The 20,348-nt window shown below is 39.7% G+C and overlaps 3 protein-coding genes across 9 annotated transcripts in view; 1 reads left to right on the forward strand and 2 right to left on the reverse strand.

Moving 5' to 3' along the window:
• Nucleotides 1-4,768, reverse strand: part of arhgef28a (Rho guanine nucleotide exchange factor (GEF) 28a) — a 40,735-nt gene extending 35,967 nt beyond the window's left edge. For 3 of the 5 annotated variants that reach the window (XM_018673935.2, XM_018674016.2, XM_018673694.2), the window contains exons 1-2: nt 4,272-4,711; nt 1,317-1,371 (exon numbers count right to left, since the gene is read on the reverse strand). In XM_018673935.2, coding sequence (XP_018529451.1) covers nt 1,317-1,349 — 33 coding nt within the window. In that variant the 5' untranslated portion in view covers nt 1,350-1,371; nt 4,272-4,711. The other 2 variants (XM_018673770.2, XM_018674157.2) reach the window with 2 other exon arrangements.
• A 5,777-nt stretch (nt 4,769-10,545) lies between these two features.
• ankra2 (ankyrin repeat, family A (RFXANK-like), 2) lies at nt 10,546-14,240 on the forward strand. Of its 2 annotated transcripts, none has more exons than XM_018674244.2 (9): nt 10,546-10,656; nt 10,901-11,267; nt 11,389-11,547; nt 11,644-11,709; nt 12,220-12,317; nt 12,429-12,554; nt 12,706-12,772; nt 12,901-12,981; nt 13,094-14,240. In XM_018674244.2, the coding sequence occupies exons 2-9, from the start codon at nt 10,967-10,969 to the stop codon at nt 13,147-13,149; spliced, it is 954 nt and encodes a 317-aa protein (XP_018529760.1). In that variant the 5' UTR covers nt 10,546-10,656; nt 10,901-10,966; the 3' UTR covers nt 13,150-14,240. The 2 variants fall into 2 exon arrangements, with proteins under 2 accessions (XP_018529760.1, XP_018529835.1); XM_018674319.2 differs by having other exon boundaries at nt 10,551-10,656; nt 10,912-11,267.
• Nucleotides 14,241-14,950: 710 nt separating this feature from the next.
• On the reverse strand, nt 14,951-19,994 carry btf3 (basic transcription factor 3). 2 transcript variants are annotated; one of them, XM_018674448.2, is made up of 6 exons: nt 19,904-19,994; nt 17,591-17,659; nt 17,011-17,124; nt 16,726-16,927; nt 16,393-16,449; nt 14,951-15,476 (listed from the first exon to the last, which is right to left on the reverse strand). In XM_018674448.2, the coding sequence occupies exons 2-6, from the start codon at nt 17,657-17,659 to the stop codon at nt 15,430-15,432; spliced, it is 489 nt and encodes a 162-aa protein (XP_018529964.1). In that variant the 5' UTR covers nt 19,904-19,994; the 3' UTR covers nt 14,951-15,429. The 2 variants fall into 2 exon arrangements, with proteins under 2 accessions (XP_018529964.1, XP_018530046.1); XM_018674530.2 differs by having other exon boundaries at nt 19,841-19,977.
• Nucleotides 19,995-20,348: the final 354 nt, after the last annotated feature.

The raw sequence follows: 20,348 nt of genomic DNA on the forward strand, positions 1-20,348 counted from the left end.
GATTTGGACTTCTCACAGTTCATCCAGCCAACTTGAGCGTACAATCTTCTTGCTGGGAAATCAGTTTCATTCATACACATACACACCTGCACAGGATCTTAATAAAAACCTCTGTAAACACAGGAACTCCCACACTTTCTGCATGCAATCCAGTTCAACCATTTACCCATTGATCTGGCCTAACAGTATCTACTATGGGTCTGACACTATGTTCTTGTGTGGAGGCGCACCATAAAACTTTACTAGGCGTTTTACAATAACAGCCTTTATATCACAGCAGTGTGCCATGGATTGCCTACACAAAGCCCAGCATTGAAATCTGGATCTCATTCAGCAGTGAGAGTTGCTCCTGTTGAGCTCTGACCTTAGAGGGTGGAGACACCACTTCCTCTTAATGGAGAGGTGTATGTGTAAGTGCGAGGGCCCGTAATGATTCACATGCCAGGGTTTTTCAGAGCGGTCCTCAATCAGCCTCTATGAGCGAGTAGGGGCAAAGCGAAAGGTTTTGGAGTAAGCCTTCCACCCCCTGCCTGAAACTGGTGACACAGCAAAACAAGCAGACACTCTGCTTACCAGAAATCTGGCAACGCTTCAGCGACTGGCCCACCCAGGCTTCCACGCAGACGGGAGAATAGGGGTGAGAGAGGAAGAGAGAGAGAGAGAGAGAGAGAGGGAGAGAGAGAGAGAGCGAGAGAGAGACAAAGATTGGGAATACAGAGGATTGAAGGGGGAAAGGAAGGCAAATGAAAGAAAGGAAAGTAGCAGCAAGAAACAAAGTTCTACTATTAAAAATAATAATTTAGACACACCTACACATGGTGCACTTTAACATGCTTTCCAAAAGAAAAATGTGTATTCATTTAATTCATAAAACTGAGCTTGCGTTAGCCCTTAAAAGCCAAGAAATAAAATGGGCATATTCTCTTATTGTGGCTCCCATGCTCAATGTGGAAGCCATGCTTTCAGGGGGGCCTTGTCAGTTGGTGAACAGGCTGTGTAAGGCCTGGCTTCCCCAGGGACTGAAACCCTCCTGGCTTGGGTTTCACCTGCGACACAAGGCTTGCCAGTCAACCACTGCACAGACAGGAGACTCTGTACTGGGAGAGTAAGGTAAGGGGATGGCAGGGGGGAAAGACTAGAGTGCTCTAATTCTGGTGAGAACAAAAAACAGAATTGGGGTCTAAATGTGGGAGAGTGATCCAGAGGAGCACTCAGAGTTCATGCGTCGGCCCCAACCGCTCCCAGAAACACAGAAACAGACCCCTTCTGCAAGACTGCAAGAATCACAGACTGAAGCAAAACATGCAGGCACTTACATATAGAGGCGCCTCTCTTCTGTCCACCTCCATTTTTTCCACATCCACCAGATGCCTGGAGAGGAAATCATCATGTTACTACAATGCCTGGATAATAACAACCAAACTTTTTGTGCTTTCATTATTTTTTCATCCACAGGTGTCACTATTTGCGTAAATTTGGAAACATATATTTTGGAAATATAGTGCCAAATGTTTTACTACATAATCATCATCGTCTAAAATGATGCGATACATGTTGTCAGGTGTTGTAATAAACACACTGACATCTGAGGTCATTTTCAGGTGATAGATGTAGGATGTATACACTCCTGTACATGTGATGCCCTGCTTACAGCCTTCAGGTCACAGAGATCAGCCAGTATGGATGAAGCTACGACAGTGTCAGAGTCTACAGGCCGAATCCAGCGAGGGAGGAAAGAGTAACTGTATCACCTGCACACACCTGATCCTCTGTGACTTCACTCTCAGCTGTGAATAGTGCATGACTTCAAAGCTGCACAGCGGTGTCAGCTCAGTCTGCAGGCTGCACTTTGTCTAGACACTCATCTGCATGGGCAGGTGCCACTGAGACAAGTCAAAACAGTTTGTCAGGCATTTGTCTGTGCATATACATCCTGCTCTCTGTAATGAATAACTGTCTTTCCTCTTTCAGATCCTAAACAGGGCTGCAACTAGCAATTATTTTCATTTGACAAGTATTTCTCCATTAATTGATTAATAATTTGGTCTATTAAAGGCACAATATGTAATTTTCTGCCGCTATGCATTTCTCAATCAAAACAATGGCAAAAGACAGTATGGTTATGTTGTGAAGTAGCCTGGTGTCATGGGAGTTGTTCATCATCACGAAATTTCCATCACTGACATCAAACATCTCATGACTAAAATCCTCCAGTTAAAATAGCAACGACCAAGATCAAATAAGTGTGTTGTAAAAATGTGGCTTGAGACCAAATAAAAAGTCTTTGATAGCTTTGTCAAAAAATGTCAAAGATATTCTGGTTGTGATGATATTAAGTAAAGAAAAGCAGAAGATCCTCAAACTGGAGAAGTGAAATTACTCAGTTATCAAAATGGTTTCATTAATTTCCTGTCAGTCAACTAATCAAATAATCAACTAAAAATCACTTCAGCTTAACATTCAAACTTACTGTGCATAAAATAAATGAATCTAAAATCATAACTGTAAAGGTAGGAGGCAGTGTCCTCTGAATCTGCGTCAAACCGCAGGTTATATCATGTTATTTTATGAAAATGAACCTGTGAAGTGACACAGCAAACCAACAACAAGAACAGGATTCAGTGTCTATAGCAGCACCAGTCACATTATACTGTAACACACTAACTGATGTCCTTAGGGTTTATCTAACAATAATATCACTATTACATCTGTGTACTGTAATATTGTGCCCAAAGGACATCTTATCAATAGAAGAGTGCAGCGCCACAGGCCTGGGCGTCTAGCTCTGTTTATAATCCTTCTCATATCAATGAAGCTACACTACTGTAATGTGGAACTAGAGAGGGTTTGCAGGTCATATAGCAGAGTAAACATCGTCCTCGGTTTGCAGGTTGCACCCCATTAGGTCAACAAAACATTCATATTCTGGTTCGCTTTTATTTATGTAAGGTTTAAAGACACATGTAGAAAGAATTGAGATCCTCCTGGACTTGAGCCTCCTGTGCTCAAAAACAACCTCTGAATCACCTGTGGGCAAGAATAAACCTAACATGCTCAGTAAACCAAAATAAGACTCAGTGTTTTTAAGAATGTATCTAAAATCTGTGGTTTGGAGTCCAGTTTTTCTAGTCTGTCGCAGAATTTGTGTCAGTCATTGTCCTCAGCCTGACTTTAGCCTCTGACATGTTCAGTGTGAATGAGAAACCTGACCTGGCTGGTGGCCACGCACACCAGAACAGAGCGTGAGAAAAGAGATTACACATAACAAGAGAACGCACGCCGTCAAAAAGCATTTGGGAAACTCATCTTGACTTCTATACATGTGATGCAAATATTTTCAGACATGAGCAAGCTGATCCTGTTGTCCTTAGATTTTTTTTTTTTTTTTCAGGTGATGCATGATTGAGTAATTTAATTCCCTTCACATGACAAGCTGCTGCCAATCACTTATCAGGCCAAATGAAAATGTGTATTTTTCTTCCTTCAGCTTCACTTTAGTTTACTGCACATTCTTACTGGAACATGGAGTTTCATTTAGGACCCGCATTACTCATTACCTCTCCTAAGAATGTGCTCAATGCAGTGATGAAACTAACACATTTACCACATCAGGGTCTCTCAACAGTGCCAGTGTGAGTGTAAAAAGTGTAAAAACGTGTTTCCTACAGACCTCTTAATGATCATACAGTGGCAGTAACACAAAGAGCAGCAATTATTATGGATTAGTTAGTAGTCGGTACAGTGTAAACAAACTCCAGACACCTTTTCAATAATGGAAAATAATCTCGCTGCTAAGACACTGGGCGGACTGGTCGATAACCTCACACAAACAAGTGAAAACAGGCTTTGGAGACACATTATCAGCACTCAAGCACATCCTGCAGGAACAATAAATGACCTTCACTGCTTTCACTGGGAAGTGAAACTCCTGCATAAAACAATCGAATCCGGTCAGTGAATGCATCAGAGCAAAATAAAGTTCTGAACTGATCACAATAGTGACACAGCGTGTGCGTGTGTGTGTGTTGAAAGAGTTTGAATTAACAATGAGTGCAGCCACTGAAGCTCAACATGCCACGACTTTTTACGTTTTACCTGTGAACGCACCAGTATTTGTTATGATCCTTAAAACAATGAAACGACACACACCCCGCAGTGTAAATATATACAATAAACATTATCACGACAATCTCACTGCAGAGTGTCGCTCTGTAATAGCGTTCACCACAGTCTATTTTAAGCTCGAGTTTCCCAGTTATCAGCCTCATTACCTGATGTCGTTTCTCTCTCTCTCAGCTCCGCACTCGGTCCGATCTGCCGCAGATGTACACCACGACTTTTTTAGCTTGGAAAAAAAAGTTGATCTGTTTCTCGGTTTTCCGTTTACTAACTAAGTAAACACACTTCACACCCTTATTTCGCGTAACTGTCGCGTCTCAGCTTCACCCACCTCCTCGCTCCAGGAGGTAGTCGGTTGGGAGTTTTGTTTGCAGGTGTCGCTAGAGTGGTTTCTCCTCTCTGCAGCCTGCTCCTCTGGTCCGGCCCCCTCACACTCACTCACACACACACACACCGGGATGCACGGCAGCATGGGAGGCAGGAACAGCCTTATAATGTGATAGTATCACCGGTATCACCTCTATAACTTAACGTCCTCTGTATATAGCGCGTTTGTAGTGACACTGACTGCTTTATATATGTGTATAGGATAAGCTTACTGTACCTTGTGGTGTTGTAGGGAAACACAGGTTCAGTTGTAGCACAGGTCAGTTACAATTTCAATTTCCTCCAATCAGAGACAAGTTGGAGTGATGTCACTTTCCCTTGCGCTCAGATGCGTGTTGACTGCGTCGCATTTTGCTGCAGTGGAAACTGTGTTTAAAGGAGACTATAATAAAATTTGAGGCACTTTTACTTCACTTTACTTGACTGTTCCCGTCTTCGTAATACTTAGACTCCACCACTTTTATTTCACAGATTTTGTCATTAGTAAATTTGAATTTTAAACAAAACAATCTGGTCAACAAATAAAATATATGGATTAAACAATAATGTATATAAAATAAGCTCCACATCAACCTACTGCTACATCAAAATGCTGCTTACATATTAATACATCAATAACAAATACAACAACAAGAACAAATAAACCAATACAGTATAGAACAGACTTATGTTCTGCTTATTGAATACTTTTGACTTTTTGCTGATTATACTTCTGCACAGTAACTTAACAAACACAAAAACTGACAAAGATTTAAGTAGCTTTACTTGTAACAAAGTATTTTTACACTGTGGTATAACCAACCTATTTCCACCACTGTTTTTTCTGAGTGTAAAGTGTCCAAAATAATACATACCTCAGAAGTTCACCTGTCTCACAGACCTTTTTATTTACGTGGTACTTCAACAATTTCGTATTGCACCTTTAAAAATGCTAGATCCTACATTTTACACAATTCAGTTCAATAAAGTCTTTCATTTGAACCTCCTAATCTCTAAATGCCCACTACTTTATTAACACTGGAGATAACCCTGATGCAAATTAACTGAATTTCATGAATAACATCAGCGAGGGGCTCATTTAAGGTTTGGGGCCAGTAGTTAGTTGCTGGACACCAGGTGCATCTAGTAACATTGCTCAGCTTGATTTTGAATACATGTTTTACTGTAGAAATCTTAGCTTCTCTATTGTCTTTACACTGAAAGTGTAAACAAGAAATAGCCCACCTGAAACTCTAAACAATCTCTCAACAATTTTTGAGTGAAACTATATAACTTTTGAAAGATAATAAACAATCCATTCTTCCTGTTAGAAATGAGGCAGAAATTCATTAGAAATAAAATCAACCCCTGATCAGTACAGTACAGAGGTTTTGTTGTTACAGCCTAAACTGTGTTTTAACATTTACTATTATCCTATATGCTGGCTCACTTTAACTATGCAGCTATTCAACTATTACAGACTGTATCAGCATAATATAAATGTGACTGTGGTACTGCTCAGCAGCAGTCAAAAATCCCCTGATAACAGGTGTATTAAGTGTTTTCATAACTCATGTTATATCACTACAGCAGTAAATGTGATATTTTGTAACCTATAATATAGACATTTTATTTTAGGATTACAAGTGTGTTTGTTTCCTAACTGAATTCTAACCAGAGTGAAGGCTTTTAATTCAAACAAAGAGTGAACAGTGAAGTATAAATGACTTGGAGGAGGGGGAAAAGGCAGCACTGTTTAATACCAGTGTTAAATTTGCATGGGATACTTCACTTCCTAATGCTCCTCAGTTGGATGAGAATCTTCCAGCTCTCAGTTGGATTGCAACCATAATGATACACAGAAGACACAGACATTCACACAGACATGTGACATTAACAGGAAGCCACAGGACGACTTTCCCACCCTTCCTGCTCCCGGACTTATCCCACTGAATAATGAGCAACAGATTAAACATCTTAAGAGATGTCAGAGCTGACAGGCTACAATAATACTGTCGTACTTTTAACACAGTCAGTAATCTGACTTAATTTAACGGTTTCCTCCAGGACAGTGTTGTCTTGCTTAATTGGGGAGATGAAAGGATTATAGGCCATTTGGGAGAAGAACAAAACCCTAAAACCCTGCACTGTAGTGTGTACTCTATTAGACTCTGGTGCCATCTGTTGGCAAAAGTATAAAAGTAAGTAAAAAGCGAGTGAGCTTATAGTCGTGCCATCTTGTGGAGGTTTTCCAGATAACATTCCCCATGATTCATTTTTAATCTCATGTTTGTTTTTCTAAGTATGCTCCAAAATTCACCACAAATCTACAAAAGCTAAGTTATAAGGAAACTGGTGCATTTCTGTGTGTCTGATCCAAGTGTCCTGTAGATGGCGAGAGCAGCACACTGTGGGATTCACGGCACACATGCTGTCAGAACGAGGCAGCCGAGACCAGAGTTGCGTGTGATCTTTATCACGACAGAACAAGGCAACTTCTTCATTGCAACTGACCTGGAAGCATTTATTCTCAAGACCCCCTGGTGTCACCAAAGCAGCATCGTGGAAGGGCCGCGACCCATGACCTCCTTGTGAGAGATTGAAACAAACAAACAAACAAACAAACAAGTAAACAACCATAAAAGCTGCACACAAAGAGGCCTCAGGACAGACGTCTGTCTCTTTTTTGCACTGCCTGGTGGTGTGATGGCGTAACAAACAGCAAGAAACAAAACCACTAATGTACGTGATGTAAACAAAACACTGTTACCCAGAAAACAAAAGGACAGCCATCATCAAACTGTTTCAATCAGCTCTTTTTTTTCTGAAAAGACATTCCATACACAGTCTAAGATCAACAGTTCATGAACTGCTGTGTGGTCATTTTTTATTTGAGTAAACTCACCCTCAAAAGCTTCACTTGACCTCTTTCTTTTTTTTATGGTCACAATTGGAGCAGCAGAAGCCAGGATTTTACTCTTACTTTGTGGAACACGAACTGTAAACATCACTGAAATAAAACATCATACAGGTAAAAGACAGATATTTAGACACAGGGCATAGTTCTTTATGTAGACATACAGACAGCCTACAAAAAACCCTGCTAAACATTTTATTTACTTGACTAGTGATTGGGATAAATACTCCAGGGACTTGAGCACTGTTTATCCTGCAAAGCCTAATCACACCATTAGGAAATCTCTACTTTGCAGCTTTTCAGGCCTTAGACACTCACATCAAAACAAACAGAGGAAGTCAAAAAACTTGAGAGGGGAAAATAACTTTCTAGGTTATAGATAGATCCTTTTTGTTTATTGAAACCTCACCTCTTAATTCACAACAATTAAGTAACAATACTAATGCCATGTTTTTGCCCCTCGATGAAAAGATTTGACAGATTCCAAGGAAATATTTGTGGTAACCTCCAAATCAGATTAATATGTTGTAACTTTGACCATGCTGTGAAGATAATAACCAGTTCTGGAATGAATTTGTAATTCCTCGTCATTAATGCGGTAAACTGATCTGAAAGAAAATCAAACAAGCTCAAAGTCTTTCTGCTTTGTTGAACTTATGCAAGCCTCTTGTCAAAGATAGGGTTTGATTATTTGAATATTATTTGGAACATCTGGCCATTAACAGTCTGAGGAAACAGGTAGGCACACAATTGGCAATTCTTTATACACAGCCAAATTAACTTTAATGGTGATGGTAATCTGCCAGATTCAAAAATACTGGATGGAGTCAGTTAGTGATAAAAGAGAGGATTTATGTGATAGTTTGCTGATATTACCAAATGTATTCTAATTAGAGCTTTAATTTATCTTATATATCTGTTACTTCTCATTTTGATGAAACAATTCTTGCCAGTCCATGTTCCACAGTGTTGGATATAGTTAACTACCTCCAACGCAAACCTGACTGATTTAATCTTTTATACTATATAAGTAGCAAATGTCCAAATTAACTACCAAGAAGTGAACTGCACCTTTGAATTTAACCTAGGGAATATGCTCATATCCAAATATGAATGAAGGCATTGGTGGAAAACTGTACCAAGTGCAAATAACTATTAATTCGACAATCAAATAACTGCTCATTACAACACAGTTCTGATACCAAATCTACAAGATCTGTATATGTCCCATTAATTTGAGTTTACTTATTATTTTGCTTTTCTTTTTTTTCTTGATATTACTATGTAATTGGTGACCTGTAAATTAAAGGGTCTGGACATTGTGCATTTTCTCTGTAAATACAGGAAAATATTGCATGTATAGACTGCAAGACGTTTGATGCAATACAATTATGTTAACATAGTCAATTTTCAGATTTGTGCTCTGCGGCAGGATGGTGTGAACTTCAGTGGCCTGGCCGTACATGTTCATCAGTATTTAGACTCATCAGGTGCTGCAGGAGTTTCTGACCGTCAGCAGAGGAAGATCATTCACATCATGTATCTCTACATACAAAAGTCATCTTACCTTCTTGAAATACCAGAGTCATCCACAAGAGTTCACATTTGCCCTTCATCACTACCACACCACAGCTATCAAAGACATCACCACACCAAAACATCTGGCAGGGTGGCTGCAGTGACCAGGTAACGTTTTGCACCGGACCCCATCGCCATCATTTCGTCATGTCAGCAGAGTCGATGAATTGACCCTTTTCCCAGAAGCCTTTGCATCTGGCAGGGCTGCCAACATCCCAGGAAGGGAAGGCACTGAATTTTTGTTACATTGTCTCCTCATTTTAGCACACTGGGTGGATCAGCCTTTCTTTCACCCTGAGGGCCTTCCATCTGGCAGGTCTGTTAACACCCCATGCATGTAGTGCTTGCATCTGCTAGCAAAGACAAACATAACCTTTGCATCTGGCAGGGAAAGGTACCTTCAGCTTTGCCATGTCATGCACCAGACACAAATACAAATATGAACTGCTGCTGTTCACTGTGGATGGTGAAGTAAATACAAGCTTCTGATTCTGACATCAACACAAAATGTGCACTGTAGCAACCCCAAACAATACATTGATCCATATTCATTACTCTTTTTTTATATATCATAAGGAACAACTCCTGTGTCTCTGAAAGGAATACTCACATCAGTGTTGAGTCTGATCTGTTGAATGTTTAAAGACAGAAAGGAATGTACAAAGACTGTCAGAAAGGTAAGCATCTATAATGCAGACGGACTGGGCAGATTTAGTGTGCATGGTGAGGTTTAAAACTGGAAACTCACATAGTACCCTTGAATTAATAAGCATACAATATTCATATCCTTGACCACATTTAGACACCAGGGCATGTTGTCAGGCATAATATCATGAAAGATTTATCAATTAAGCTTGTTTCTCTTCCTCTTTCTTCAACTTTTAGGACATATTAATACCAGAATTTAACATGTGAATTCCTCTGTCTTCTCATCTGACAAACAAACATGGAAGCAACTAGATCAAAAGTCAAAGTTAAAAGTTAAACATCCAATTTAAAGTATATTGTTATATATGATATATGATAGTTTGAACACTGTGATAAACTCCTTCAGGGGACACTGACTCTAGTCATGTGTTGAAAGCTTTGTGTGTGTGTGTGTGTGTGTGTGTGTGTGTGTGTGTGTGTAATATAATTTTAAAAATAATATAAATACTCACACTGTGAATAAATATTACCAGTCTCATACTGTTTAGCCTGCCAGTCGAAGATGTTACGGCAGCCATGGATTTCAAAGATTACCTTAATAAGTCCCTGAAAATAGCCTATAAAACATCTAATGTAATGTAATGTTTCTTGATGATTTCTACATATAATGCATGTAACATTTGTTTTCATTCAGTTGAATCCACACTAGTGAGACTGCAGCATCACATCCTGATATTATTAAATTGTGTGTTTTTCAAAAACTACAAAGATAGGTGGGTGGTGTACAAATCTACGCTGTATCAAGATTATATATCAGGTCCTCGGTCTACATTTCTTCATTAATAATTAAATGAGAGTACTATCGTAGCGATGTAAAGGCTCCGGAACTAAAAACAAAAAGGGGGAAGTTAATAGTGAATGCACACAGTTGTGGACGCGACCAATTGCGCATGCTCAAATTTAGCAAAACACCCGTAAGGAGAGAGACGAGTGCATGAGGATATTCAACAAAAACAATGCCTTATCGAGTGAGATATGTTTTCATTTCAGAAAAATTATCTTTGTTGACGTTTATGTGTTTCTCTGTCTAAATGTCTAAGCCGCAGCCAGTTAGTGTGACTAACGGAAGGTTACGATAACAATAGCTAGCATGCTAACCGATTGCTAAGAGAGTCGTTGGGTATTTAAGAATGTGATTCAAATAACGTTCATTGTAATGGAAAATTAGACAAAGGGTTGTTCTGTATCTGTTTGTAATTTTGAAATAAATAGTCTCATTTCAGGCGTGCAGTGGCCTCAGTTTAATCTCAGTGTGACGGCTCAGTGAGTGACGAGAGGATGGACGGCGCTACCGTGTCAGCCTCGGATGGGACAGCAGAGTGTCCGCTGGTCTCTGAGGACATGGAGGGGATCTGTGTAATGCCCGACTTGGGTGCCATCAAGACTGAGCAGTCGGTGGGTGCGAGTCCAGATGACACAGGCACCCAAAATGTGGCCATGGGCATCAAATTCATCTTGCCCAACCGCTTTGACATGAATGTTTGCTCAAGATTTGTGAAGTCGCTCAACGAAGAGGACAGCAAGAACATCCAGGACCAGGTGAATTCTGACCTGGAGGTGGCTTCTGTTTTATTCAAAGGTAAGGAAGAAGTGGAACACTGTTTATCTGTTTTCAAAGTGATCATCTGGTTATCCTGTGAGAATGTCTAATGTACAAGGCTATAACTGATGTGAGCCCAAAATGTTTCTCTCACTTTCAGCTGAGTGCAATATCCAGACCTCCCCCTCTCCTGGGATACAAGTGCGCCATGTTTACACACCATCCACCACCAAACATTTCTCCCCCATCAAACAGTCCACCACACTCACCAATAAACACCGTGGCAATGAGGTTTCTTCCACACCTCTGCTAGTGCATTGTAAGTGTCATAGTTGTATTAACTTCATTTGTTAAAGTGTTTCTAACATGAATCCAATAAAGGTTTCAATCATCATATGCATTTATTTCCTCTCAGCTTTGTCCATCCATCAGCTGGCAGCCCAAGGAGAAATGGTGTTTCTGGCCAGCAGGATTGAACAAGGTAGGCAGTTCTTCCAGGTATCATTTTTCATTGTAATGCAGTGGTGAAGTAATCTGACACAACACTCAAAACCACTGTTTTTCTGGCTGCAACTAATAATTATTTCCTACGTAATTAGTCTATAAAATGCCAGAAAATAGTTTAAAAAATAGGTGATGTCTGAAAACATCTTGTTTTGTTAGACCTACAAAGACCAAAGACATAGATTTTACAATCATAATCCTTACGTTTATGTTGCCTGAACTGGAATGTCTTTTGAGAGTTATACTATGTAATAATACAGTCAATATATGGTCTAATGATTTTTTTATATCACTACATGTGTGAAGTAGAAGAGTACCATCCTCTTCATACTAATGATATTGTAATTGTTGTTGAGTCTCTCCCGGTGTCTGCTGGGATACATTCTAGCGCCCCTCAACCTGAAAATGATAAGGAGCTATTGATAATAAATGATGTATTTATATGTGGTGACCATGCTGTTCTGCTTTTTATCTCTCATATTAACAGAGACTGTGATCAATCTCCAAGATGAGGAGGGCTTTACCCCTCTGATGTGGGCAGCTGCACATGGACAAATCGCTGTTGTAGAGTTTCTGCTCCAAAATGTATGATAAAACAAACTTCCTGTATCATTCAGATCTCATGGATTTATTACATTAGAGCATGCCCTCTGTATGTATATGTGGGTCATCATTCTGTGTCATTCTTCACTGTAGGGTGCTGACCCCAACCTCCTGGCCAAAGGGAGGGAGAGTGCATTGTCTTTGGCCTGCAGTAAGGGATACACTGATATTGTGAAGATGCTCATTGACTGTGGTGTTGATGTCAACGAATATGACTGGGTGAGAATACTAAGCTTTTATTCATGATCTGATTGAGTAGAATGCAATAAGTGGTATAAGTGTGATATGTCACTCACCTTGCACTGGGCATTTAATGCTGGAATCAAAAGTCTGTTTGGCTTGTTGTGACATTGCCCTCTGTGGGTTTCAGAATGGAGGAGCCCCCCTGCTGTACGCTGTCCATGGGAACCATGTGCGCTGTGTTGAAATCTTGTTAGGTGAGGACAAATCTTTTACTGAAAGTAACACCTGTGGACAGAAGTATTCTGAAACAGAAGTGTTTAAGGAATTGTTGGGTCAAACGTTAGCTTGTACTATAATTATGTTATTTTTATATGTCTTCCAGAGAGTGGTGCTGATCCTACCATAGAGTCAGACTCTGGATTCAACGCAATGGACATGGCCGTGGCTATGGGCCACCGGAATGGTATGTGCAATAAAAACATATTGTCTGAGTGTACACAGAAAGCACATCTAGTATTCACTTTTAAATGACACACAGCTGTGTTTAATAACATACTCTGTATTTCTTCATTTAGTTCAACAGGTGATGGAAGCACACTTACTGAAGTTACTGATGGGAATCAGAGAATGAACTGTGACACTTGAAAAGACAAATACTTGAGGGACACCACTGGGCTCTGGACAATCATGTAGCACACCCAGGCTGTTGTCTGACAGAAATATTTTTGCTTTTGCATTAAGTGATATTTCAACAGCTTTTGCATCACGTCAACGTTTTTTTGTGGGCATGATGCACATGAAGGTTTGTGCCGTGTTAATTTGTAATTTTACTCCTCCTCTTTCAAACTGTTTTACCCTGCACTTTTTCACATCAAATGTGGAGTAGCAAATTTTACCAGGACACACTGACATATTTCAAAAAACAAAAATGTCAAGTACTTCACTACAATCCAGCATGCACTGCATTCCATCTGTAGTATGCTGCCAAATAAGCAGTGCCGTGCAGGTTTTATTTTGCTTTAACTAAGCATGGAAGCTCTGTTTTGACTTCCTTATAATATGGAATATTGCATTACATGCTGTCATTATAAGTGTTTTTTTTTTTTTAAACTAACTTATTAACTGTAATAATGAACAGTTTTTAAGAGTAACAGAATTTTATTGTAATATGTTGAATTGGTTCATGTTCATACTGTCCATAATGAGCACATTTCTGAGGCTGAGGAAGTTGACAGTGGATGAATTGAAAATACGTTCTTACAGACTGGAATGCATGTGGTACAGACTTCATGCTTTTATGACGCTGCCAAGCTGTTTGTTGCCTGAAGATCTGTGTGTTGGTTGTACTCAGTTTATTTATTTGAATAATTTAGACATCGTGTTGTAATGTGATAAAAATTATCATATTGATGTTAACTCCGTTTTGTTTCTCTGTATAGTGATACTAATGTCCAGATGTGTTGTTACTTCTACAAGACCTCACACCTCATTTTAATGTCCCACAAGGCTATTGTGGTGCTGTTTGCCACTGTATGATGGTGCTTGTGTTTAATACCAGTCATAAGTGGTGTATCAAGAAATAACTTGTATTGACCTCAGTATCAGCCATCATTCTGTACAGATATTTATCTGATTTCAAGTCAAAATGGTCAAACCACTGTTAATAGTCACTGAAATGAAGCTGTTATTTAATTAAAAGATCTTTTTAAAGTGCAAACAACAGTCACAGTCATGGAAAAACGGTTATTTAGTAGATGTTGAGTGCTATAGATAGTAGAAATCTAATAATGACCTTTCAACAGCAGCAGAAAGTGCAGTGTCTGTGCATTATTTCATTTCAGCAGTTTTAATTTCAAAGTGTCCTATTTCCAAGGTCTCTGAGATTTTAAGTAACAGCCACTTACTTAGCTGGCTCTGCTGGGTTGGTATTGATTGAAAAATGGCATTAAAGAATGAAAGCCATTGGAAAAAAGCACCACTTTGAGAAAAACTGCTGAAGTGAAATAAAAATGACCCACACAAGACTGTTTAATAAAAGCATGGTTAAATAACATTGAATGATAAGGAGCTAGCATTAATTTTTAACTTAGCCTTGCTAGTAGTAGTAACAAATTATTTCATCAATCAATTACTAATCATACAATTATTTTGTAAACAAATGTATTTATGCCTGTTTTTATTGTACAATTAGTTATTAATTAATTAGATGCTTTGTTACCATTTCTGTTAGCAGCCCAGTGGGGCAGAACCACAGACGGTGTGTGCAGACATAGTTGTCTTTTGGGCAAAGTTTTTTTTAATTGAGCTGCATGATGAGGTAAACAGTCTTATTAAAGATTAGCCTGCACATTTGCAGCATGCTGGCCAATTACAGGGCGGCAACTACAGTATTTCAGCTGTGGAAATCATACTTAAAGGAAAAAAAAAAACAGTTTTTAATGACAGTAGCAAAGGTTTATTCCAGATATGGTGGTTTTAGTGAGGCCACTAAGAATTAAGGTTCAGTAACATAGAGGAAACAGATGTACAGCAGGAGCCTTAAACACCACATTTTACAAACAATCTCTCACTCTAACTGGACCACAGAGCACAACAAGCATTTGGAGAGTCTGGTGGCAAAGAGGTGGAATGAGTACTAAAATACCTTACACTTAAATACTGCTACCCGGGTTTTTAATACTTTGGAGTACTATTCTAAAAAATTACTCAAAAATAATTCACTTAAGAGTATGCAAGTATTTTGTTCAGGTGTTGCACATATTACAGAAGGCTCACAGCCAAAAGTTGACACATTATCCATCTCCTCAGGTACTTAAACTATTAACTTTCCACCTCTCAAAATAGACATTACAATATCTTGTGCCCCCACATGGTCCTGTCAAGTTCTGACACTCCAGGAGTCCCATTTCCTCTAGTTAGCCTCATCCTTGGATGCCTCATCGAAATTCTCGACCAGATCTGAAACAACAAAAGATTCAGCGGTGAACAGACTGTAGGGAAAGGCATGTCCATCTGCACAAATGACTCTCAGAGGTGCCAGAGCACAATTCAGGAAAAGAGTGTTTATCTGAAACATGATACTAGGTGTAATGCAATCCCCACTTCTTTGCTCATCTTTCCTACTCCTATATAGACTGCAATGTGCTCAGCACATGAGGCCCTCACAACTACTGAAAGCAGCTGTAAAAATTATGGCGTAACGCATCAAAAAGTTGGCTTCAATTACTCTGTGAAATGTGAGAAATCTGCCTCTCAAAGTTTTGGCTCAAAAGGTCGGGGGTTAAAATGGAAACAATTCAAAAGGTCTGAGTAAACATGTTCCTTCAGTGGGAGAACAAAAAGGAAACTTAACTCCAATAACAGCACAATGGCAATGGCTGTTAACCCTGTGCCATCAGGCCTCAACTGCTCCTATTGCTGAATACATGTGTAATCGTTTGTTACATTAGTAAGAACTCTGGTTACAGGGGGAGAAGTCCTGGGAAAAGCTGAGATTATAGTAATGGCAACCTTATGTGTTTGGGTCCATTTTCCTCACAAAGAAAAGCAAACTGAATCTTAAGATCTTATAAACAATGAACATGAGATTCAAACACGAAAGGCTGCATTGCACCATCGTCTGAAGAAACTGATGAATCCCCTTGGTATGACCCCTTTCACGAGCCAAAAGAAAAGCAAACTTGCCATGGTAATTTAACCGAGAGAGAAAGAAACCTGCTGCAATAATGGACAAGTGTGAAGGAGTATTTTCAAACAAGACTGCAAAACAGTTTGATGCAAGACAACCACATTTTACTGAGAGATACTGAAGTAATATTTTACTTTGAATGGTGGAGCAGACTGTATGGACAGCTGCAAAACTGTTGGCACTCACCTGGAACATCGTCATCTTCTTCTTCTACTGCTGCAATCGGCGCTTTTCCATCTGCAGCTGTAAGAGAGGAAAGACCTGTGAGAAACCTGAACAGCAGGTTAAATGTTTTAGCTGCCAGAGACAATCAAGCTTAAGGGCATATTCATTTTGTGCCCCTGAAGTCCTGAGGGCAAGACTCATGTCTCTAATTAAGTCCAACCACACAGAAAATACCCATACGAATCTATAGGAAGACTGATGGAAGCCAGTGTGTGTCCATATCAGAGAATCCAGGAATCTGGCATGCTACATGCTAAAACTTTTAAATAAGTTTTCATGTTATGGGTTACTGACCCTGTTTGGGCAGGGCCTCAGCAAGTCTCCTGAGGCTCGTCAGGCTGTCGGCTCCCAGCTGGTTCAGGATGCCCGGCAGCATCTCAGTCAGCTGCTTGGTCTCAGCGTGGCCAGTGATGGTGAAGGTGTTGGCTGCAAGGGAGGCCTGCACTTTGGGATTGTTGAAGTGGATGACTGTTCCTTGATTTGTAAACATGTTAACCTGTCAACAGACAAAAGCAACACATCACTGTAACAGACCTAAAAACATAGTGGGACAAAACTGAGATGAAGATTTACACCTACCTCCTCGATACCAGAAATATTGTTGACACCAAGTTTCTTTAAGGAGAACTGGAGCTTCTTGTCATCTGCGGTTGCTGTTCTATGTACGACCTTCTTCTTTCTGCGAGCACTACCCTACAGGGGCGATTCGTACAGACATGTTTCTGTTTAAATCTCCACTTCTTCATGATCTATTAATGCATCATCTCCTGTATTCAATATATCATACATGCTAGATAAAGTACTTTTTTGGCCCAAAAGCTGATGGCTGTTTGTAGTCTATTTATTGTAGTTCTCTCTCTGGCACACAGTACACTGTTGCCAAAAATGACTGTTGCTATGAAGCAAAACTATAGATAAAACTGCTGGTTGTCCATAGAAACAAGCTGGGAACTGCTTCAGAGCTTAAGCTGTATGTAGCTGTGCTGTCTGAACAAAAGTGTCACCAGATTAATAATTAATTAATTACTTAATTTCTATTTAAGACCTGCACAGCATACTCTCACTACTTTCATCTCCCCAGATAGAGAGGATTGAGTACTTTGAGGAAAACTGATAATTTCATGTAACGTGTGATAATGCTGTTATGTAATTTTATTACCTTTCCGCCGATGCGGACTTGTGCCTGCAGTTTAGCAAGTTTTTCTTGATTCATAATTGTGTCTTTCATCTGGAAAAGAGAGAATATTTCATATGGTTATATTAGCATCACCAGCACAGCTGATCTTCATACCAGTAGTCTCTAGGTTTTACTTCCCTCTCTGATCTTGGTTCTGTAGCAATTAACTCATGTAATACTGCAATGAGATCATCAACACAGCAAACTACAGATTACATGGACTGAAATGGCTTAAAACTGGGTCAAGAGAGCAGAGCATGTTAGAGCTAATTAAAGTGAATTGTAAAAGCTCAAACTACAGTAAAATGCAAGCTTAGAAACCAAGATACAAAGCACACCATGCAACATGGGAGGTAAAGTTGTCAAATTCCAATGCAACAAAAATCAGTATCAGCAGCAAATAATAAAGAGTTCATTAAACCAAATTTCTCTTCAAAGACTAATTCTGAGTTAAATATAACTTGTTATTAACCTTCAAAGCCCCCCCAAAGACTGAGTGTGAGTGTGATCATCTCTACCAAGACTGTGCAGAGCTGCAGTGTTACATTCCAGCAGTAACTGTCATGTATGAACAGATGAATACAGAAATGTTTCTCTGAAAACTTTGATTCTTCTTAGCAAATGTTCCATTTAAAATTAACCCTCAGGCACCTGCCATACATGAGGCATGCAGGTGCGTGACTGACACACAATTGGCGCAACCTGGTTCATTCATGTGCTCTGCAAACATGAAATACGCGGTCAAAAACAACAGCAAGCACACGTGTGCAGTCAGTGTGTGAAGCATTATGGAACAAGAAAGATGATGGTGTCGTGGTGACAGACATGAGGTAAATGTGATATAATGCGTTTTCTTTAGGACTGCCTCAAGAATTAACAGCTGTGTATGTGATCCCACCCTTCTGACAACATGAATGAAGGTAACAAAAGCACACCTGGTGTGGCTCGAGTGTGACACCTGACATTTTTGAGTCCAGCAGAACAGAATGTTTTGTTTTTATTCATAAACCAAAGCTTCTGCTACCACTCTGGTACTGTAATAACAAACTCCCAGATACTTGCACATTTCCACACTCTTTTCCAAAGTGGTGTCAAATAATTGATCTATAAAAAATAAATCTTATACTTTAATTTGACACAGACACAGTAGCTGAGATATTTATATGTGTTGGGTATATGACTGAAATTTGTATTTATGTCTAGATCCGCAATTAAATTTAGAACTTATTGTCTTCTGAACTTATATTTTAGTTAACTGCATCAGTTATATTAGTTTGTGTATACCAGTTGGATGGAGACAGTCTATTAGCTTAGTCTGGCACAATTAATTCTCTTTGTAGGAGATAACATTTTTATACACGGTCCCTGACATGTACACAAACTGCATTATCTAGCCAGTCTAGAGACAAATCCTATAAAAACCAGACTGTAAATTATTCTAGAAAATGAAAGGAAACCCGGTATAACTGTCCACAGCTAGTGTACAGTAAAATCTAAGCAAATTATGAACGGCCTTTGGTAATGTATGGACTGCCACGTGATTAAACTGTTTTAAAATATTATCAGCTCACAAAACATTTGCATCAACACTGCTATATCAGTGTGTAACTTGACTAGTTATCAGTGTAAAACTTTACTTACTACTTCGCAAAAGCTTACTGCATACTTAGGATATTTGGCAACAACATCCTAATGATATGTAAGGTGTAAACAATTAATATGAAATGAGAGAAATCCTACTCGACACACACATGTAAACACATACACATGCAGGGAGTGAAGGTTTTAGTATGGGTGTAGCAGTCGGTGGTTCAAGTTGGTAAGTAGAAGCAAGCAGGGAGCTGTCAGATTCACACCATACACGCTAGGTTAGTTTAATTAGCTAAAGGCTAATGATTCCACTCCTCTGTCTCCGCTATGAGCAACAAGCGAAGAAAGCCACACAACAAAAGGGTATGGTAGGCCAAATAAAGTAAGCCGAAAGCAGCACAGTTACCGTGAGACCGGTATAACCCAACGTTTGGTGACTAATCAGCCAACCGCCGCACCGACACAAGGTGTGGTTTAGCTTTTGTGGAAGAACTTGTAGGCTAACTTCAGCTAGCATCTGAGCTAACTGGGAGACTGTGGAGTGGACGGCCCTGTCACCAGCTGCCACGCACAACCGTCAGTAAAATTAGCCTCAAACTCCGGTAGATTTCAGCCATCTAGTCAGAAAAGGCTTTCGTTTACCTCTTGTCGTTGGGTCGGGGGGAAACAGTGCAGGGAAGAAGGTATTTAAAGCTCCTCACTGACCTGTAAACTAACAGCAGACACATGCGGGGAGCAAGATGGAAGCGAGAGAGGAGGAAGGAAGTGACGTACGGCAAAAAGTGCACTGTGAATTGGGTCTTTCCTGCCCTGAGTTTAGCTTTGCAGGCAACACCTTAACCTTTACCACCTTAACACTTATGACATTTAAAATACATTTTCCTTTATTTAACATCACACTTATAGTAAGAATTTTTCAATTTTTCACTTTTTCATTTTTCAGAAGGTGAAAGTGTTGAAAAATCTGATCAGGCTAACATTCACAGGGCAGCAAACATACCAGGCTAACTCAAACATGTGAGTGCGTACTCACTGGTATATTATTTGGGCCTTGCCCAAGCAGCCTCAGTGTGACCCCTTCTTCTTCCAATACATCCGTAGTCACACCTGAACAAATAACTGATCAACAAGTAATGGGGGGGTGGGGGGG

This window comes from Lates calcarifer, linkage group LG9 (genome assembly GCF_001640805.2).
Source record: "Lates calcarifer isolate ASB-BC8 linkage group LG9, TLL_Latcal_v3, whole genome shotgun sequence".
Taxonomy (NCBI): domain Eukaryota; kingdom Metazoa; phylum Chordata; class Actinopteri; family Centropomidae; genus Lates; species Lates calcarifer.